At 37.1% G+C, this 17516-nt stretch overlaps 2 protein-coding genes across 5 annotated transcripts; one reads left to right on the top strand and one right to left on the bottom strand.

The window, feature by feature from the left end:
- Positions 1-5047: 5047 nt before the first annotated feature.
- Positions 5048-10024, top strand: LOC122034174 (ubiquitin-conjugating enzyme E2 2-like). Of its 3 annotated transcripts, none has more exons than XR_006126640.1 (6): positions 5048-5367; positions 5616-5692; positions 5785-5877; positions 9128-9242; positions 9394-9482; positions 9560-9613. XR_006126640.1 is itself a non-coding variant. In XM_042593297.1 (6 exons), exons 1-6 carry the CDS (start codon positions 5063-5065, stop codon positions 9766-9768), a joined length of 690 nt encoding a protein of 229 aa, XP_042449231.1. In that variant the 5' UTR covers positions 5048-5062; the 3' UTR covers positions 9769-10024. The 3 variants fall into 3 exon arrangements, 2 of the variants coding, with proteins under 2 accessions (XP_042449231.1, XP_042449246.1); XM_042593297.1 differs by lacking the exon at positions 9128-9242 and adding an exon at positions 9729-10024 and having other exon boundaries at positions 9560-9645; XM_042593312.1 differs by lacking the exon at positions 9128-9242 and adding an exon at positions 9729-10024 and having other exon boundaries at positions 5110-5367; positions 5608-5692; positions 9560-9645.
- Positions 10025-10344: 320 nt separating this feature from the next.
- On the bottom strand, positions 10345-14284 carry LOC122034186 (homeobox protein knotted-1-like 12). 2 transcript variants are annotated; one of them, XM_042593327.1, is made up of 5 exons: positions 13739-14284; positions 13534-13647; positions 13287-13440; positions 11189-11433; positions 10345-10865 (listed from the first exon to the last, which is right to left on the bottom strand). In XM_042593327.1, the coding sequence occupies exons 1-5, from the start codon at positions 14057-14059 to the stop codon at positions 10656-10658; spliced, it is 1044 nt and encodes a 347-aa protein (XP_042449261.1). In that variant the 5' UTR covers positions 14060-14284; the 3' UTR covers positions 10345-10655. The 2 variants fall into 2 exon arrangements, with proteins under 2 accessions (XP_042449261.1, XP_042449255.1); XM_042593321.1 differs by having other exon boundaries at positions 11189-11442; positions 13739-14283.
- Positions 14285-17516: the final 3232 nt, after the last annotated feature.

Below are 17516 nucleotides of genomic sequence, written 5' to 3' on the forward strand. Positions count from 1 at the left end.
AATTGATAACTCTCCATCTTCTCAATTAAACCTACGGCAACACCTTTATTTGCAGAATAAGAGGCGTCATCATATACATTTCCTAACACTTCTATCACTGAGGACCACATAGAGCATAAACGAAGTAATGTTAAGTAGTGTGATCCCCAACGAGTATCTCCAGGTCTTGCTAAACTAGTTTCTTGATTTTTTTTCCTTTTCCACTAGTAATTTCTCCACTTTCCAATTCAGCAATTATTTTATCATGTTGAATCTTTCTAAGTTGATCTCTCCTCTTACAAGATGCTCCAGATATATTCACAATCATAGTGATATACCCAAAAAAATTCACTCACAGTAAAATTATCATGGGCAACAACAACAAGAACTAATTGGAGCTGGTGAGAGAAACAGTGAACATACATTGCAAATGGATTTTCTTGTAGTATCAGAGATTTCAATCCATTGAACTCACCACGCATATTTGAAGCTCCATCATATCCTTGGCCTCTCAATCTAGATAATGATAAACCATGTTGCACAAATAAAGCATCAATAGCCATTTTCAAAGAATGAGAACTGGTGTCAGGCACATGCACAACTGCAAGAAATCGTTCAATCACACATCCTTTTTTATTCACATACCTCAAAACAACTCCCATATGCTCCTTCACTGAACTGTCCCTAGCCTCATCAACCATCAAAGAAAAGAATTTATCTCCAATATCATTGATTATAGCAAGTGTAATCTCTGAAGCACAAGCACGTGTTAAATCCTTTTGAATTTTTGGGGAAGTCAATTGATTGTTTGCAGGAGCATTTTGTTTTATAACTTTAGAAACCTCTTCATTTCGTTGACTATACCATTCAAGCAACTCAAGAAAATTACCTCTATTTGAAGAACTAGTTGACTCATCGTGTCCACGAAAGGGCAACCCTTGCTTCAATAGAAAGCGTGTCACATCCAACATTGCTGTTAAACGAGTCCGATAATCAATTTCCATATCGCGACTATGTACTCGTAAAATATTCCCCACACTATGCCTTTGATCTTGAAAAGCCTCAAATTGTATTCTAGTTTCATTGTGACAACTATTCACAGTCCCCATATGACGATTGAATCTTTCTAATGCCCTTTTCCAATTGTTGTATCCATCTTTTATAAAGGCATTATCTACATTTTCTTTATTTAAAGGTTTGAAGAGATAACACCAAAAACAAAATGCAGCATCTTTTGATATGCTATACTCTAGCCATGTATATTTTTTATACCAAGTTCCTTGAAAACTTCTTTCTTGATTACCAAAAGTTGTTTTCGGATACACATGACCATTTGGTTGACAAGACCCTCGGAGCGCATACTCTCTTCGAGCTTGATCTCGAATAGTAATATCAAATTCTTCAATTGATTTTCGTAATCCCGGATCACTAACAATATCATCCAAATTCAATTCTACACGGGATTGATTTTCTACTTGTTCAATAACATTCGGCTCATTAGAGGAGCTAGAGCCGGAACTACGAGTTCGTTTAAAAAATCTCTCCATATCCTACACAAATAAATAACTAAAAATAAATTATGTAATGAACAACTACAAATGTAATGGAAAAATATATGTTGAACTAAAACTTTAATAAACTACCATAGACCACAGTACCATTGCCAATTTAATAGAAATATAGAATACTCATGGAAAACTAAATAGTCTAAACTATAAATGTAATTCTGCATATTTTACAAAAAAATAAAATAAATAATAATGGAAAACTACCAATCTAATAGAAAACTAAACTATGGTAAATTCACTAAATTGTAATATGGACTGTACATTTTCAAAAAAAATCAAATAATAAAAAAAATTTAAAACATAGCAAATCTAAGTTCTAACCTTGTGAAGAAATGGTGTTGAAGCTTGGATTTGGAGGCTTAGAGTTAGAGTTGAGAGAGACTGCGAGTTGGAGTTGGAGGCTGGAGACCTTGGTCCTTACTCCTTGGGCTTGGACTCTAGTCTCTAGAACCTTGGTTGGAGGCTTGGAGTTGGAGAGTTAGAGTTGGAACTTGGAGGAGAGTTGAGTAACTTGAGTGGGAGTGGGAGAAGAGCTGAGGACTGAGGAGGAAGAAGTGGAGTTAGGGACTTAGGGTTTGAACCGCCGTCTGCGAAATGTGAAGCAGCAGGCAGCAGCTGCAATTCTGCAAAGCAATTTGGGGCTTTTACTTTTTACCAACCCTGTTTAATGTTTTTTATTTTTTTTTATTTAATTTATTTAACAATGGGCCCCACCTATTATTGTTTAATTAAAATTGGTAAAAAAAATTAAAAAAAAACAGAACAAAACTTCGTCTTCTTCGACACAGCCACACAGTGACACAGACGCACACTGCACACACGCTTCACACTTCACAGGCCGGCGCCGGCGCACGCACTACACACAGCGGCACAGCACAGGCACAGCCGTCGCGGCACGCCGGCACCATGCGCCCCACCACAGGGGAGGGCCATCGGCGTCCGGCAATGGCAGTGGCCAGTGGGCGGCGTGCCGGCGTCCAGCGGTCCCGTCCACTCGGTCACTGATCAGGGGTAGTGATGTCAGAGTGCACGGTTGTCACAACCCTACCCACTCAGTCTCACCATTGTGTGTGATATGGCTGACTGGCGTCAGGGGTGACCATGACATTGGCATCATATGCATGATGCATTTATTGCTTGTGTTTGTTGCATTTGGATGGATGCATTTGTTTGACATACATACAGGATTTAGGATACTCTCGGTCTGACGACATGTCTATTCTGATAGGAGACCCTGGTGAGTACAGTTCTCTTCAGCCTTTTCTATTGTGCATCTTCTATCTTTTGTTTAGGAGATTGTACTCCATAGTTATTACTATTTGTTATAGTTTACTATACATGTCAACTGGTATCTGCTGAGTTGTTGAACTCACCACCGTGGACACTATCTTTTTCAGGTACTAGATTGTTATGGTCGCTTGGGAGTATCCTGTCTGCCGGTTCTCATGTCACATCAGAAGACTATAGTTTTCCGTTATGTTTTATTTGTTTTATGTATCAGTGTGTTTAGCTCTGTACTCCGGTTTTGTTTCTAGAGTGTTGATGTTGTTATGTGGTATTTTGTATTGGTTGTTGTTTGTGTAAGCCTAGCCAGCTAGCAGTTTTGTATTTTGGTTTGTATTTGGTTTCTGTCATTTTCCGTTGTGTTTTGGTTTTGGTATAGCCGAGTAGGCTGTATATAAAATGCGTGGTTGTGTGTATATTCCAGCCGCCTGTGGCTGGTGTATATTGTGTATGTAGAAATGTTTCAGATTGTCACCTGTACAGGGGAGGTGCTGTCGAAATTTCTTCGGTCAGGGACTCCCCCGGGGCGTGACAATCATCTCATATAATTAATGTGCCTCAATCACTAGGAATTCAATCACATGAATCGAGAAGAACTACTATTGATGCAAGCGACATTGATAAAGGTATAGAAACATCTTATGCAGATCTCGATTCACAATTTCCTTTATTCTCATCTCAAATAGAGCTTGACAATATTATTTTCAATCAAAACTAAGCCAGACAACGAATTGGATGGAGATCATAGCAAGCGAACAGTGTAAACAATAACAGATGATAAACTCCTTGCATCAGCCTACATAATCATGAGCAAAAGATTCAATAGTTGGTAATGCCCAAAAGAGTAAGTCTTTTTGGAAATGAGTGGTGACATACTATAATATCAATCAAGATAAATGAGCTAAAAAGAGAACTGTGAATAAAGCAAAATCACATTAGGCTTCGGTAAAAAATATCGTGAATAGATATAATGGAATCTATAATAAATGGTACAATGATCGACCAAGTGGATGGAGCGACGAGGATTTGATGGTGTGGGCTCACGAAGAATACAAAAGTACTTTTAAATCTATTTTCCAATATGAACATATATGGATGATTGTGAAAGATATAGTTCGATGTACGCTACTCAATCCACAAAGTGAAGGGTTACAAATGGAACTTACATGAAATATTAGTTATTCTGTCAATATTCTAAGGGACATGTATAAAACGAAATTCAAGAGTCGCTATTCGTAAAATTTTAATAACTTTAAAAATTATGATAATATGATGATGAGTATTGAAAAGGTTGGAATTTTTTTAGGTGTTGTGTGAGAAATAAAAATGGAGGAGGTTGTAGATTAGGACAAAATCGAAAATTTTCTCCAATTTTCATCCGTATTTAGAGAATGGAACAAATTCTAAAAAAAATAGCTGGAATTTTAAGTCATTTATCTCTAGATTTTGAGTAAGTAATAATTATTTTATTGAAAAATGAATAAAAAAATAAAATATATATAAAAAGAAAAAATAACCGTTGCCCAATATATTAAAAATCAAACATTGCATCAACATACTAAAAATTAAATGTTATATCGCCATTCAAGAAATTACAACGTCTACCTTCACTAAAAAAATTAAAATTAAAACTAAAACGGCTGCTACCACTCGCGAGTGGGAGGGTCCACCGTCTGGTATTACAGTAGTTTTACTTTATTTTTTTATAAAAATCCACCTAGATAGAAATTAACCCTTACCTATCTTACCGTGAAAGATATTTAAAATCTCTTCGTTTTGATCGGACGGGTTGACTAGCGCTGGGACGAGCTATTAATCTTTATGTCACCGTAAAAGATATTTAAAATGGAAAAATAATTAGAAAAATATTTCCTCTGAATATTCCAACTGCGTACGCTTAACGGGGCAAAAGCTCGTTGCAGCCGTTGGACACACGAGTGCTCCTTCTGACTATTGTTTAGTAAACAAGCGTCCAAATAATTACGCACTATCTTGAAGATTTGAACTGACGCTTTACCCACTCGCTGACCTCCTCATCCTACGTGGCCAACTCTATCGCCAGATCATTTGGTTCGCCTAGCCATCTACCTGTTTAGTAAAAAAACGTCTAAATAATTACGCACTATCTTGAAGACTTGAGCTGACCCCTTACCCGATCGCTGACCCACCTTCATCCCACATTCCCACTCCGCTGGACTCTTTCGCAAGGTTCCCTGCATGAAACTGGAGAGATGTATTCGCGTGGGTCCCTCTCGCACCGCTCGTTTGGTGCAGCTTGCTCGTGCGTGAAACGACTAGTCCAAAAACCAATTTGCGAAGAAAGGAATATATATGATTTCCGATTCGAGAAGCTTCTCCTTCAGTTCGCCCTCTTTGATCGAAAAAAAGCAAGGAACCGATCGAGGCTGCTTCTGCTTTCTCCTAAGAAATCGTGGTTCTGCCTGGGGTTTTCGTTTGGATGGCCTCCTCGTCGTCCTCGTCGGCCCAGCTTCGCCTCATGTCCGATCTTAAAGCCATCAGAAATGAGCCTCCGGAGGTACCTAGGTCTTCCATTTCCATCTTATCCTTAAAAATTCTGTTTTTCCTGGATTTTCATAGGTTTTTTTTTGGGGTGAAAGTAAGAATTTTTTATGGTCTTGCAATGTTTCTGATTTCAATCTACATGAGGATTTATCCTTCTAGCGCTTAATAGCATGTTCAACTATTTTGTTTTTGGTGGTTATTACTTATTCTTGTGTTTTTTATCATCTCGATGATGATTGATTTGATATCGAAGGGTTGCAGCGCAAGTCCGTCGTCTGACGAAAATTTATTCGTGTGGAGCGCCACCATCTTAGGGCCTGATGAAACGCCTTGGGAAGGTCCGATCCTTGTAACTTGTATATAATTCGCTAAATAACCTTGAAGCTTTCCGGCAACTTTTGCTGTTGAATTTGTTGTTGGAGATTTTTAGGGGGTGTTTTTGGTCTGCGGTTGACATTTGGGGACAGTTATCCCGCTAAACCACCCCGTGTACGGTTTACTTCTGAAGTCTTCCACCCTAATGGTAAATTCCTGGGCCCAGATTTTTTTTTTTTATAAAGTTGCCAAAATGTTCCAATCGTGTGTGTTTGTCATTGAGATTGTTAATAGTTGTGTCTTCTTTCTCCTGCTAATATTGCTAACGCGTTTTATCTCACTCGCACAAAAATTTGATTCATAATAGGTCTAATGCCTTTCTTGTACTAAGTAATATAGATTCATTCCTACAAAAACGAGTTAAGATCCTTTCAACCGGTCATTTAATTAAGAATGGTTTCCTTTATTTTCTCTGGAATCGTATTTACTTTATTTTCTCCACAAATTATTTATGAACAAGCATCCTCTTAGATGTTATACATTATAATCTTATGAATCTCCTTTGTATCAAGAAATCAGTAAAGCATTCGGGTTTGGCTTTTGGAGGTTCATCCTTCCCAAACTTGTCATCCTCTTATGCCTTTCTGCTATCCCTTAGATAGAATTCAGATCAATCACTCTTCTCTTCAGTACACAATTACTATCCTCTGCCCCTCAACCCCTCAACCCCATTTCCACAATGCTGCTACTCCAGATTCTAATTTTACAAACGCAATTTTGATTTTTTGTTTTGGGAGATGTTTCAACATTTTTCTTAGCTTCAGACTGTTAGAGTGTGTCCACTCCAGGCTAGTGTCCATCGTCATTGACACCTTGCACCATGGTCTCTTTGACACAAGTTCTCCTTCTTAAAATTTTAGATTTTATTAATCTCATATCTTTCTCCTGTGTTATTGAAGAGAAAGCTGATGTTAATAAAATAGATGATTAACTCTACATGAACAAACATGTTTCATAAAAAAGAATTCTTCTAAAAGAAAAAATCATTGTAGATTTGAAACAAAATTCAAAGTATGTTGTACAGTTTGAAGCTGCTAAATGGAGAAATTTAAAATCACCTATCAAGCAACCATCACCCATATATTAAGGGGAGAGGTGGAGCCAAAGAACTTACACTTTTAACAAAATTGTAAAGGCAACCTCACAAGGAACCAATCTCAATCATCAAATGCAACCATAGATTGCAGTAGCACATCCTTGTGCAACATTGTTGCACTGAAGCCTCATTATGAAACTCTACCTTCCATTCTGTCCATTTTACCCTTATAATCATCTATATTAACATTATCCATTCTGACATAGGCAAAAACTGAGTGATAATCATATTCTTGGAATCCTCCTTCAATGATGTATCACCGAGTGCAACATCTTCCTGATGTTCTTAGGCGCAATCATTGTCAAACGAACTAGAGGTCACCAAACAAATGACCATTTCCCTTCTTAATGATTTCTATTACTCCCTTGGCTTGATAATTATATTCTTAATGACCTTACATTCCATGTCATTACCACCTTGAAACCTACTTAAATAGATGTGGTACCTGAGAATATCCAATTATTAGGTACCCATTGTCATCTTTACCTGTAGTCACTTAATCCTCCTACATTATAAACCTACATTCCATGTTATTACCACCTCCAAATTCAGTCATTGCCACCCCACTTATACACATCACTAGTCTTGTGTGATGCTTTGATATTATCTTTCCCTTAGGATGTATCCTCTCTTCCATTTTTAACTGTTCTAATGTGTGTCTGCTCTAGGTTTATCCATGACAATGTCAGAGATTATCAACTCTCTGTTGACTAATCTAATGAAATAATGACTTGGCTTAGTGTTCCATGCTCGTGCCATTTCAATTTTCTACGAAGTATTGATGTTAATGGTTCGGGAGTGGAATTACAAGAAATTAAGAACAATGGAGGTATTTTTTTGATGATTTTAGAAACTCCGGAATCTATTTTAAAAAGAGGTATAGTTTGAGGGGAGGTGTTAAAATGAAAATTTCCCAAACTTCTGAGTTGTTGTATTGCTGATGGCCTATATGAATTGACTGTAAATCTGTTTCTTCATGAACAATGAGTGATTTGAAAGGAAGAGCTCATGTATTATTCAGATCAGAGAAAAAGCCTAAATGATGATTTTTTTGTTTTTTTTTTTGATGGCCCAACAGAATTTTATGAATGATATTTGATAGACATCCAATGGGCATAGGATACTTATGGAAACATCTTATTAGCACGAGCCTCATTCATAGACCGGCCTCTATTTATAAATAGGGCTGTAAATGAACCAAACGTTCGTGAACAAGCTTAGTGTTCGGCTTGGTAAGAGCTTGTTTATGTTCGTTCAATATACATTAGATTAATTAAACAAACAAACTTGAACAGCTTGTTAAGCTAAACAAACAAGCTTGAACACATATGTGTTCAGCTCGTTAACGTTCGTGAACAACGTTCGTGAACAATGTTCGTGAACAACGTTCATGAACAATGTTCACGAACCATATTTATTAATAGAATTCTTTTTAATATGCTAAAAAATAAAATAAAATAAATAAATTTAAATTATCAATCTTAAATCTTAATAATCAATCAAACAATTAAAAGTTTCAAACAATCAAACAAGCTTGAATTGAGAGCTTGATAACATCTAAACGAACCAAGCTTAAACCAAGCTCAAGCCAAGCTTGAACCAAGCTCAAGCCAAGCTTGAATTGAGAGCTTGATAACATCTAAACAAACCAAGCTCAAGCCAAACTTCAAACAAGCTCAAGCTCATAAAAAATAAACCAAGCCAAGCTTGAACACGCATTTCAAAAGCTTGGTTCATTTTAAGCTCGGCTCAGCTCGGCTCGGTTATCTTATCAAACAAGTTTGAACACCCCAAAGCTCGGCTCAGCTCGGCTCGTTTACAGCCCTATTTATAAAGAAAGGGAAATTTTAATTCGAGAATAGTTTTCCTGTACTCTCTTATTCTTTGACATGGAAACTTGAAAACAAGATCAAGATGTTTTTCTAGGCATGCAGTTTCTGTACTTTTTTTGCTCTATATGTTTTGGATGTTTTTCGATTCTACATTGCACACCTTTTAAACCACCATCAAATTTAACGCGCCTGATAAAAGTCTCTGCAGTTCTATTGCAAGTTTATGGGCGCAGGTTAGTCTTTTACTTAAGGACTGTTTTCCTTGATTCTGCTTGCATAAGTCATTTTGTTGGTTTGTACTTATTTACTAAAACTATGTTCTTTGATTTAATTTATTCTTTTATCTTAATTTTGCACAAAAAAGAAAGAATAATGATGAGCCATTTTAACATTTGTTACAAAATAGATTGGTTGTTAACAAAGCCCATCTATTCATGTATTCTATTATTTTTCTTGTCTGCCTTTCGTAGCCTATCCAGTCTCCAGTGGAAACTGGACGGATGTGCATATGCACTTTACTTCAGTTGGGCCATTTTGTTGCCTCACTTGGTTCTACCCTGTCTTTGCACACGACTTACTTCACAGGTTTCTTGAACTTGTTCTCTTGTTTCACCTGCTTCATTATCATCTGTTTTTGTGAGGCAACTGTAAGGATAAAGACGCATACTAGGGGTTCTTTTTGTTCAAGCCTAATTATTCATTCTGATAACAAAGTATTTGATGTATCGATTTGCAGTTTATATTGATGGGACTCTATGCATAGACATCATTCAGGATGCTTGGTCACCTTGCCACAATGTTTGTACCATTTTGATGTCGATCCAGGTCAATGTTTATCTTATTGCACTACATATCCACTTTTGATACCCTGAACACTAGGATTGATTCATTAATCCTCGCAGTCACTTCTCACTGACCCAAACCCTGCAAGCCCTGCAAATCCTGAGGCTGCTCAATTATTTCAGCATGACAATCAAGCATACAACAAGTTAGTATGAGATGAAAATTATTTTCTCACTAAAGGACACAATCCAATATTACTTTTGGTCATCCCGCCGATTATTGTGGCAGGAGAGTTAGGCGATGTGCTCGTGTATCGATTGAGCTGTAGATGGTTGCTGTGTCTCACCAAGAAACTTACAAAATGATCAAGGCTGTTTTACTTATTTTTGGTTCAGTCTGGACATCAGTTATTCTTGCCACGCCATTGTAAAAGTAAGCCTAATTATTGGCGTAGAGAATTTGTAACTTTTCTATGTTGACAACCTGTTTTTTCTGGCATCAATCACAATTCTTGTTGTTTTGTGGAAGAACTTTACTGAACATATATACTCTGCATTAACCATGGAGAATTCAAAATTTCTATATGTATTCCTGATCCAATTATCCACGAAGCTGGTCGATGATGGCATGCCTGTACTGTTGTTCCCTTTTTTTTTTTTTTTTTCTCTCTTTTATAAAACGACGATTATTTTTAAAAAGAAAATATTGATTGCATGGACTTACAAGTCTCATTGAGGTCAGCTTTGTACAAACAGCAGTTTCTATACATAACAACATGAGAAGTTTAATAAACAAACTGTAGATAACTGATGAGAAACAAACATTAGGTGTCATTGGCAATTTTTTTCCCTTCCATTTTCACGGAAGACCAAGGAATTTATGAAGGTGCATGATGTACACGCGATAGTCACAAATCACAATAAAGTATGAACCTTATTTGCAAAACAGAGTTCCAAAACTGTCGGAATAGAGAAAAAACTTAAAACAGAAGAAGCAATTCTGTGCAGCTTCCCCCGAAATATATCGCAGCACATTTTGTGGTATCGTAAAACTTTCAAATTATTAGTTACGATACATGTTGGACTAATCATAATTCCAAGGGCAGTTAATTAAAGCGACAGCATAGTAGTCATGGAATTCTTAAATCATAAGTCAGTGCTTAGTCATGGAGATGCTTAGCTTCTATCGACTGCAAACCTCAAAACCTTCAATAATTTAGGGGCCAAGGCGGTAAAGGTTGTCGCCTCCCATGAACTGTCCTTCCATGTACAAGGCAGCAGGATTATGTGGATGAAAGCTATTCATCACCATAAGTTGCATGTCCTCCGAGGGTTTCCAGTGCCGCTTCCGTTGGTTGATAAACCAGTTATTGATTTGCTTCTGATTGAGGCCTGTTGACTCCGCTAGAGCAATCTTCTCAGCTTCCTGCATTTTGTTTATGCACAATTTAACAAAGAGACCAACTGTGATTGCAACATGTTATTCAGATTTATTATAGAAGTAATCACTATTCTATGTTTTAGATAATCTTATTTAGAAGTATTCATATTCCTAAAACCCAAGAGAGAGCGCAAATGTCCTGCAAACAAAAAGTGATATTACAATATAAGTAAAGAAGAGACTACACATATTGTCCTTTCATTTGCGAATTTTGATTTTGATTTCTTTGAGGATTAAGAATCAATCAAGTTATATATTGATATTGTGAGGAAATTAACCACGCATGCTAGAAAAGATTGAACTCGTACCGATGGATATGGCCATTTGTAATGCAGCTCCCACCACTTGAGTAGTTTTTGCCGGGCTTCCTTTGGCAGCTTACCTTTCTTCTTCTTCTTGGAAAGCTCTTGCCTTAGGCTACTCAAGTAACCACTATATTTCCTCAGAAGATTGGTCTTCAGCTCTTTGTCCTCAGCTCGTGGGTCGATCTCCAGATTATCAGTCTCTCCGTCGCTCGCATCGAAGTCTTCTTCAGAGGATCCGACGCCTTCACCTTTTTCATCTGATTTTTCACATTAGAGAAATAACAAAGGGGAGGAATTTTTTAAACGAAACTACTAACCACATGGGAAAACAATTAACATCTGCACATATTTCGGACAGACGATTATTCATAATAAAAAATCATGCTCGACAATAATGTTAACTGAGTGAAAAATCAATTATTTCAGTTCCTGATAGCTCAAGCTGGTAAGGCATGCAACTGCCTTGTCCAAGAATGCTTAACAAAGCAGGATTCTTCCATTGCTTATGTCTCTTTCTTGTCATTTGCATTCATTCTGTGCTTAAGCTGGGATAATAATAACCTTGCGTTAATATTAATTCAGACTATGTCCTAGAGGCTTTACTTAAGCTTATGGAGATACTGGTGGACTTATTTGTGGATGTATACTATGTGTTTCTCTGCAAATAAAAAAAAGTAAGGATCATTGCACACACAAAAAGGGATACAGTTTGAAGAACACATAAGTTGATGATGATGGTGGTGGTAATGACAGTAGGAATGCAAAGCTTTTGTGATCATATATAAAAACCATCAATCAAACAAGCCTTCCTCTATATGTCTAGAAACATTGCCGCAATCAAGACACATATGTACCAATAATGATCTATCAGCAAATGCATTTGAAATCATTTCCGCAATGCTAACTGAAATTGTTAAACATTAATTGAACAATTACAATACGAACATCATCACATATCTCATAGTTTCTCAAAAATTAGTTAACCAAACCATCAATGAAAACCGAATACATATTGCTTTCACATAACTTTAGAAACAAGGAGAAAAATCTTAATGCATGTCAGCTAAACAGTACAACTTTAGCTACGACTAGATTAATTATCATCTAATACTGATCATCACATGATATGGAAAACATTAATTTCTCTTCTATATATAGTTAATGTTAATTAAGACAAGATGGTCAACAAACAACTAAATGGTTCAAACATCGTTTTAATTTAGAGCGCATTTGTTTGCAAGCAATGATCAAAGATGGGAAAATAAATAAATTCTTAAATCTAAAATAGGTTCGACATGCACACCAAACTCGCTTATTACTCCATTATATTAATGGAACCATAATCAATACTGCATAGCTTTCCTTTAAGACATAGTATCCAGAAAATAACAATGCATCTAAACTGATGAATATTAGTTAAGTAAAAACATACACGTTTACCTTTATTAGTTCATGTAGTTATTTTTGTTAGAGCATACATACAAATTTGCACTTAAGAAAAAGCATGCACCCTCCTCCAACTTCCATGTTACTAGAACCCGAAGCTAGGTATGTAAAGAATAGAGCAGTATAGGAAAGGATCTTGGTTTGCTAATAAACTAATACAAGAGGCATGAGAGAGAGAGAGAGAGAGAGAGAGAGAGAGGATTCTCGATGTAACCCTAAAGAAGACCCTTATACTCTTGTCAGCTGGTTCTTCGCTCACTGATATATATAAAATAGGAGTCTTCTTCAACTTTCTATGCACACGACCCGTGAACAAATGGCAATCCAAGGAAAGAGAGGAAGCCGATGACCTTGTGGTATGCCTCTTCCTTCCCCAAAAACGTTTCCAGTTTCCGTATATAATAACTTCAACACATCACTGAAACAACATCAATGCATGTTGCCTAAAAGGAGAAGAAGATAGACATATCATCTACGTGCCTATAAAACTTCTCCTGCACAGTGGCAGAGAGGTTAAAAAATAAATAAATAAATAACTCTTCATTACTTGGAACAGCAGTTAACTACAGGATCTCTCTCCTTTCTATGGAGACACCGAAGGCTTCGCCGACAAAAAGATGAACAGTGGAAAATATAAATGAACGGAAGGAATTACCAGGCGAGAAGAGGCGGGAAGAGGAAGAGGGGGTGGTGGCGTTGTTGGTGAGCGCGTTGAACTGCGACTCCACGCTCTTGAGGAACTCCGTCGCCTCTTGTAACGGCCGACTTAGCTCGTCCCGGTACTTGGCCAGTATGTCGCAGTACGCTTCCTGTATGCTAATTTCATTTCTATCAACATTTCTTAGCTTAATAAACTTTTTATTCAGTTAGAGAGAGAGAGATTAATTGGGGTTAGAGAATGCCATGAACTGGTCGAGCTCCGGGTCATCGGAGACCTTGCGACGGCAGCTCAGCCGCGACTCCAGCTCCCGAGCTAACCCCGACAGCCGCGCAGCCACATCTGGCGGCGCTCCCACCTACAGATATATGTAAGGCGTGTTTAAAGTCTTAATTAATTGATTGATTAATTAATTAATCATGTGAATTGGGGGAGGGGGGTCGATGAACCTTCTGGCAGTCGATGTAGGCGGCAATAAGGGCGGAGTACTGGGGATGCGACATGATCTTGGCTTTGACGCCGGCGTCCTCTGCCACGGCCGTGATCTCCCCCTGAGACATCGGCGGTTGCGGGCGGAGGAGATAGGCGGCGTCGAGGAAGTAGTTATTACTGTCAACATGGCTATTATGATGATGATGATCCCCTGCGCGGCCGTAGAAGGAGGTGGCGTCGGATGACGACGTGGGGGCAGAGGAGGGAAGGTAGAGTAGATCGTCACCGGCGGCCACCGGCCGCGACGACGCGCCCAACTGCCGCGACAGCTCCTCCATATATCCGATACCGATATATCTATCCTAGATGATGATACAACGGGAAAGGGAAAGAAGAAGGAATGACTATTGCACCTAGCTAGATCGGCAGCTTTTCCCCCCACATAATTCTATGAAAAATTTGACAAGAGACTGAAGAGGAAGAAGAGGGGGAAGAACGGAAGGATCCAGAAGTGGTTCTCCCAAATGGATTAGACAGGCCAAGAGGAGAGAGAGGCCGAGAGGGTAATTTGAGAGAGAAGAAAGGGAAAGCAAAGTCTGGTGGCTTTCTTTTCGGATGTCAAATCAAGTAGACGGGGAGATGGCTGTGTTTTCAGTCATGTTATATATTTTTCAGGGTAATATTAATGCATGTATGGATGTAGCAATTATTAAACACTAATCGCCGGTAACATGCATATGTTTTGTAATTCACTAGCTAGCTAGATGTGTAAGTGTGTGCAGAAAGATGTGCACACGGGACAATAACTCCATGCATCTCATCTCCCGTCTGTCCATCAATTATTTAATGAGGAGAATGGTGCAGTTTTGGCCCGGTCGGCGAAGCGCCGGCAAGCCATTGGCTGGCTTTGGTGTCTGACGTGACCTCCACCCATTTGTTTAGTGTTTTCCGATTCAATTAGATTTTGTGAGGCTCGATCGCGCATTCTATATGATATCTCTGCGCAGATCTCTTTGCTTAATTATATTATGATCTGAGCAACCAAAAAAAGATTCCTGGGGATTGAGGTGTCAAATGCATCGCTAATTGCATACATCTTTCCAACCATGTTCAAATATTGTACAGATTTAAAATTATTGATTGTCATCTGGAAACAGGTGCCACGAACAGTGTTTGGATTTCCAAAACGGGTCGTCGTCGACCAGAGAAGGTGAACAGGTGGCTAGCTACCAACCTAGTACATGCTGGGCTACGCACATTAAGAACACAGTTCATGCATATATGCTACAGCCTACAGTGGCCGCGCCTCATGCCACTGCAACACGGCACTTTTTTTTTTTTTTTTTACATTTGTAAAATTATTATTTTCGTGGAGAAATTGCTTCACATTTAGTTAATTTGAACCTTTTTAATTCTACCATTAAATATAATAATCATTTGCTAGGCAATCAGAATTCAAAAAAGCCAGTTTTAAAATCATAATGAGACCTTTGTTGAAATCATGATCTTATCTCATAATTCACTTATTCACATTAGGATGTGATAGATTCGAGAATGGACATGTTAATTAAAAATAGGAAAAAAAAAACCCAAAATGACGAAAACATGCCTCAAATCAAGTCTGTGGATGATTAAGTGGCAACAACACCTACACGAGCAATAGAATTCACTTGTTTGTATACATCATTAGTGTGAATTAAATATTTTTGTTACAAAAGAACTAGAACAAAAACTTTCTAAAAGATCTCACCCGCTTACAACATATATAGAGATTCTATATCGCTATCCGATGTTGCTTGATCCAGACGATCGATCTTTATTTATCAGCTAACAAATTAAATTAATGCTCGAACGAACCATGAATGTTCAACGTGTTTCCATGAGATGATGAATTAAATATCATGCCCGGCCGAAACAAATAAGTACCAAATATATGATATGTAACAATGTTAAAGAAACAATGCTTTAGATTGGCTTAATTTATGATTGGCCTCACACACTGCTGATCGAATAGGGAAAAGTGATGATTCTAACAGATGCTGAACTTTGACAATAACATCGAACCTTAGCAAGATAATACAACGTTTAAGCCATCGAAACGCATCCATATATATGGATATTGTAGGCCATGAAGCAAACAAACAGGCAAGTGAACCTTCAAACAAAATCCATTAATTAACCCCAATATAATGGTTCTTATGAGATTACGTACATTAATTATTTCTGCCACAATAATTAAGGCTATTCTTCATCTGGAAGAGCTAGCTAATTTAATCACACCAAATTGAGGTCGATCGCCTTTAAGCGTACAAAATGAGTTGAAATTATGGTCAAATAATGTCGTCAATTATTGGGTGCACATATTACTGCATGTGCATGGGGCCAATTAGTTTGAAATATTTTGTTTGTGATGATAATATCATATCTTGTAAATTTGACTTGCCGTATACTATTCCTTGTAGCTTTTAGGCCTTGCTTTGCCTCGAAGTTGTCTTTGGGCCATTAAAAACGTACTAAAAAAAAAAAGTTCGGAATCTAAGCATTAATATAAATGTTTGCGTAGATTGTAATTAACTAACAATATATCTAATTCAATCCCTCATCACACACTATACATTTAAATGGACTAATTTAAGACTAATTGGTATTTAAATAATTAATCTTGTTATTGTGAGAAGTTTAATTTTATCTTCCTACGTCCTTCAAAGAGATTAATCTCATATTCAATATATTATGATGTATAAATTCTTTGGTATTAATTAATTAGATTTTCGACCGATGTAATCTACCACAAAATTAAATAACTAACAAAATGATCCTCCAAAAATAAAAATGAAAAGTGCCTATATGACATTTGAGTTTCCATGTCATTGGGAGCAATGTTGAAATGGCCAAATTGATAAAGTTGTCGAAAAGTGAATGATTGAATTGACAAGGAATAGTTAAGTTAGATCTATATTCATATATAGCTAGCTATATGCCTATATAGCATGAGAATAAAGGATAAAGTATTTAATGTTTTTAGAATTAAAACCTTGTTTATCTTGAGATAATAGATTAATAATGCATGGAAGTTTTGAACATCTACTTAATAATTAATTGTTATTTAAAAGAATTAAACAAAATTGTGGTAGCTGAGTGTTTCTGTGGGGAGTAGATGGTGAGGTAGGAGAAACAGCAAAATGCAGATATTTTGAAACAGTGAGTTAGGCTGTGGATGTTGAGTCTGCATTATTAATTCTCCATTTGCCAATTGCCATTGCAAGAATCTCGCGGGCTCGCCTCTTTCTCTGCGTCGGCTTCATTTCCTGCCTTCGACTTGTCTTGTCCATCAAATCCCTGCTTCTTCTTCTCCTCTATCTCTCTCTCTCTCTCAAGTACTGCACATGCACTGCCTGGCCTCACCAAAGTAACTCAATTTGAAATAAAAGTAACTTGAGTTGAAAAATAAGATTATCATATTTTCAATGTTAAATATTCTTTTAATGATAATAAAAATAAAAAATTCTCATTTTAAAGTATTTTAATTTTTTTTCCCTCTTCCCACGAATATATCCAACTTAGTATTTGGACGAAGCAAATTGTTGGGTGGCAGTCATATCATCATCAATGCCTAAGGTCGTGCGAACTAAAAGAGATGTAAAATAAATGAGAAAATAGAGAGAAATTTTTAATCATAATCATAATTTTATATGTAATTTTTAATAATTATAAAAAAATTTATTTTCACTCCCTGCATGTAAAGTATTATTTGTTTCAATTCCCTTATATAAATATTATTATCTAAATTACCCC

This window comes from Zingiber officinale, chromosome 1A (genome assembly GCF_018446385.1).
Source record: "Zingiber officinale cultivar Zhangliang chromosome 1A, Zo_v1.1, whole genome shotgun sequence".
NCBI lineage: Eukaryota > Viridiplantae > Streptophyta > Magnoliopsida > Zingiberales > Zingiberaceae > Zingiber > Zingiber officinale.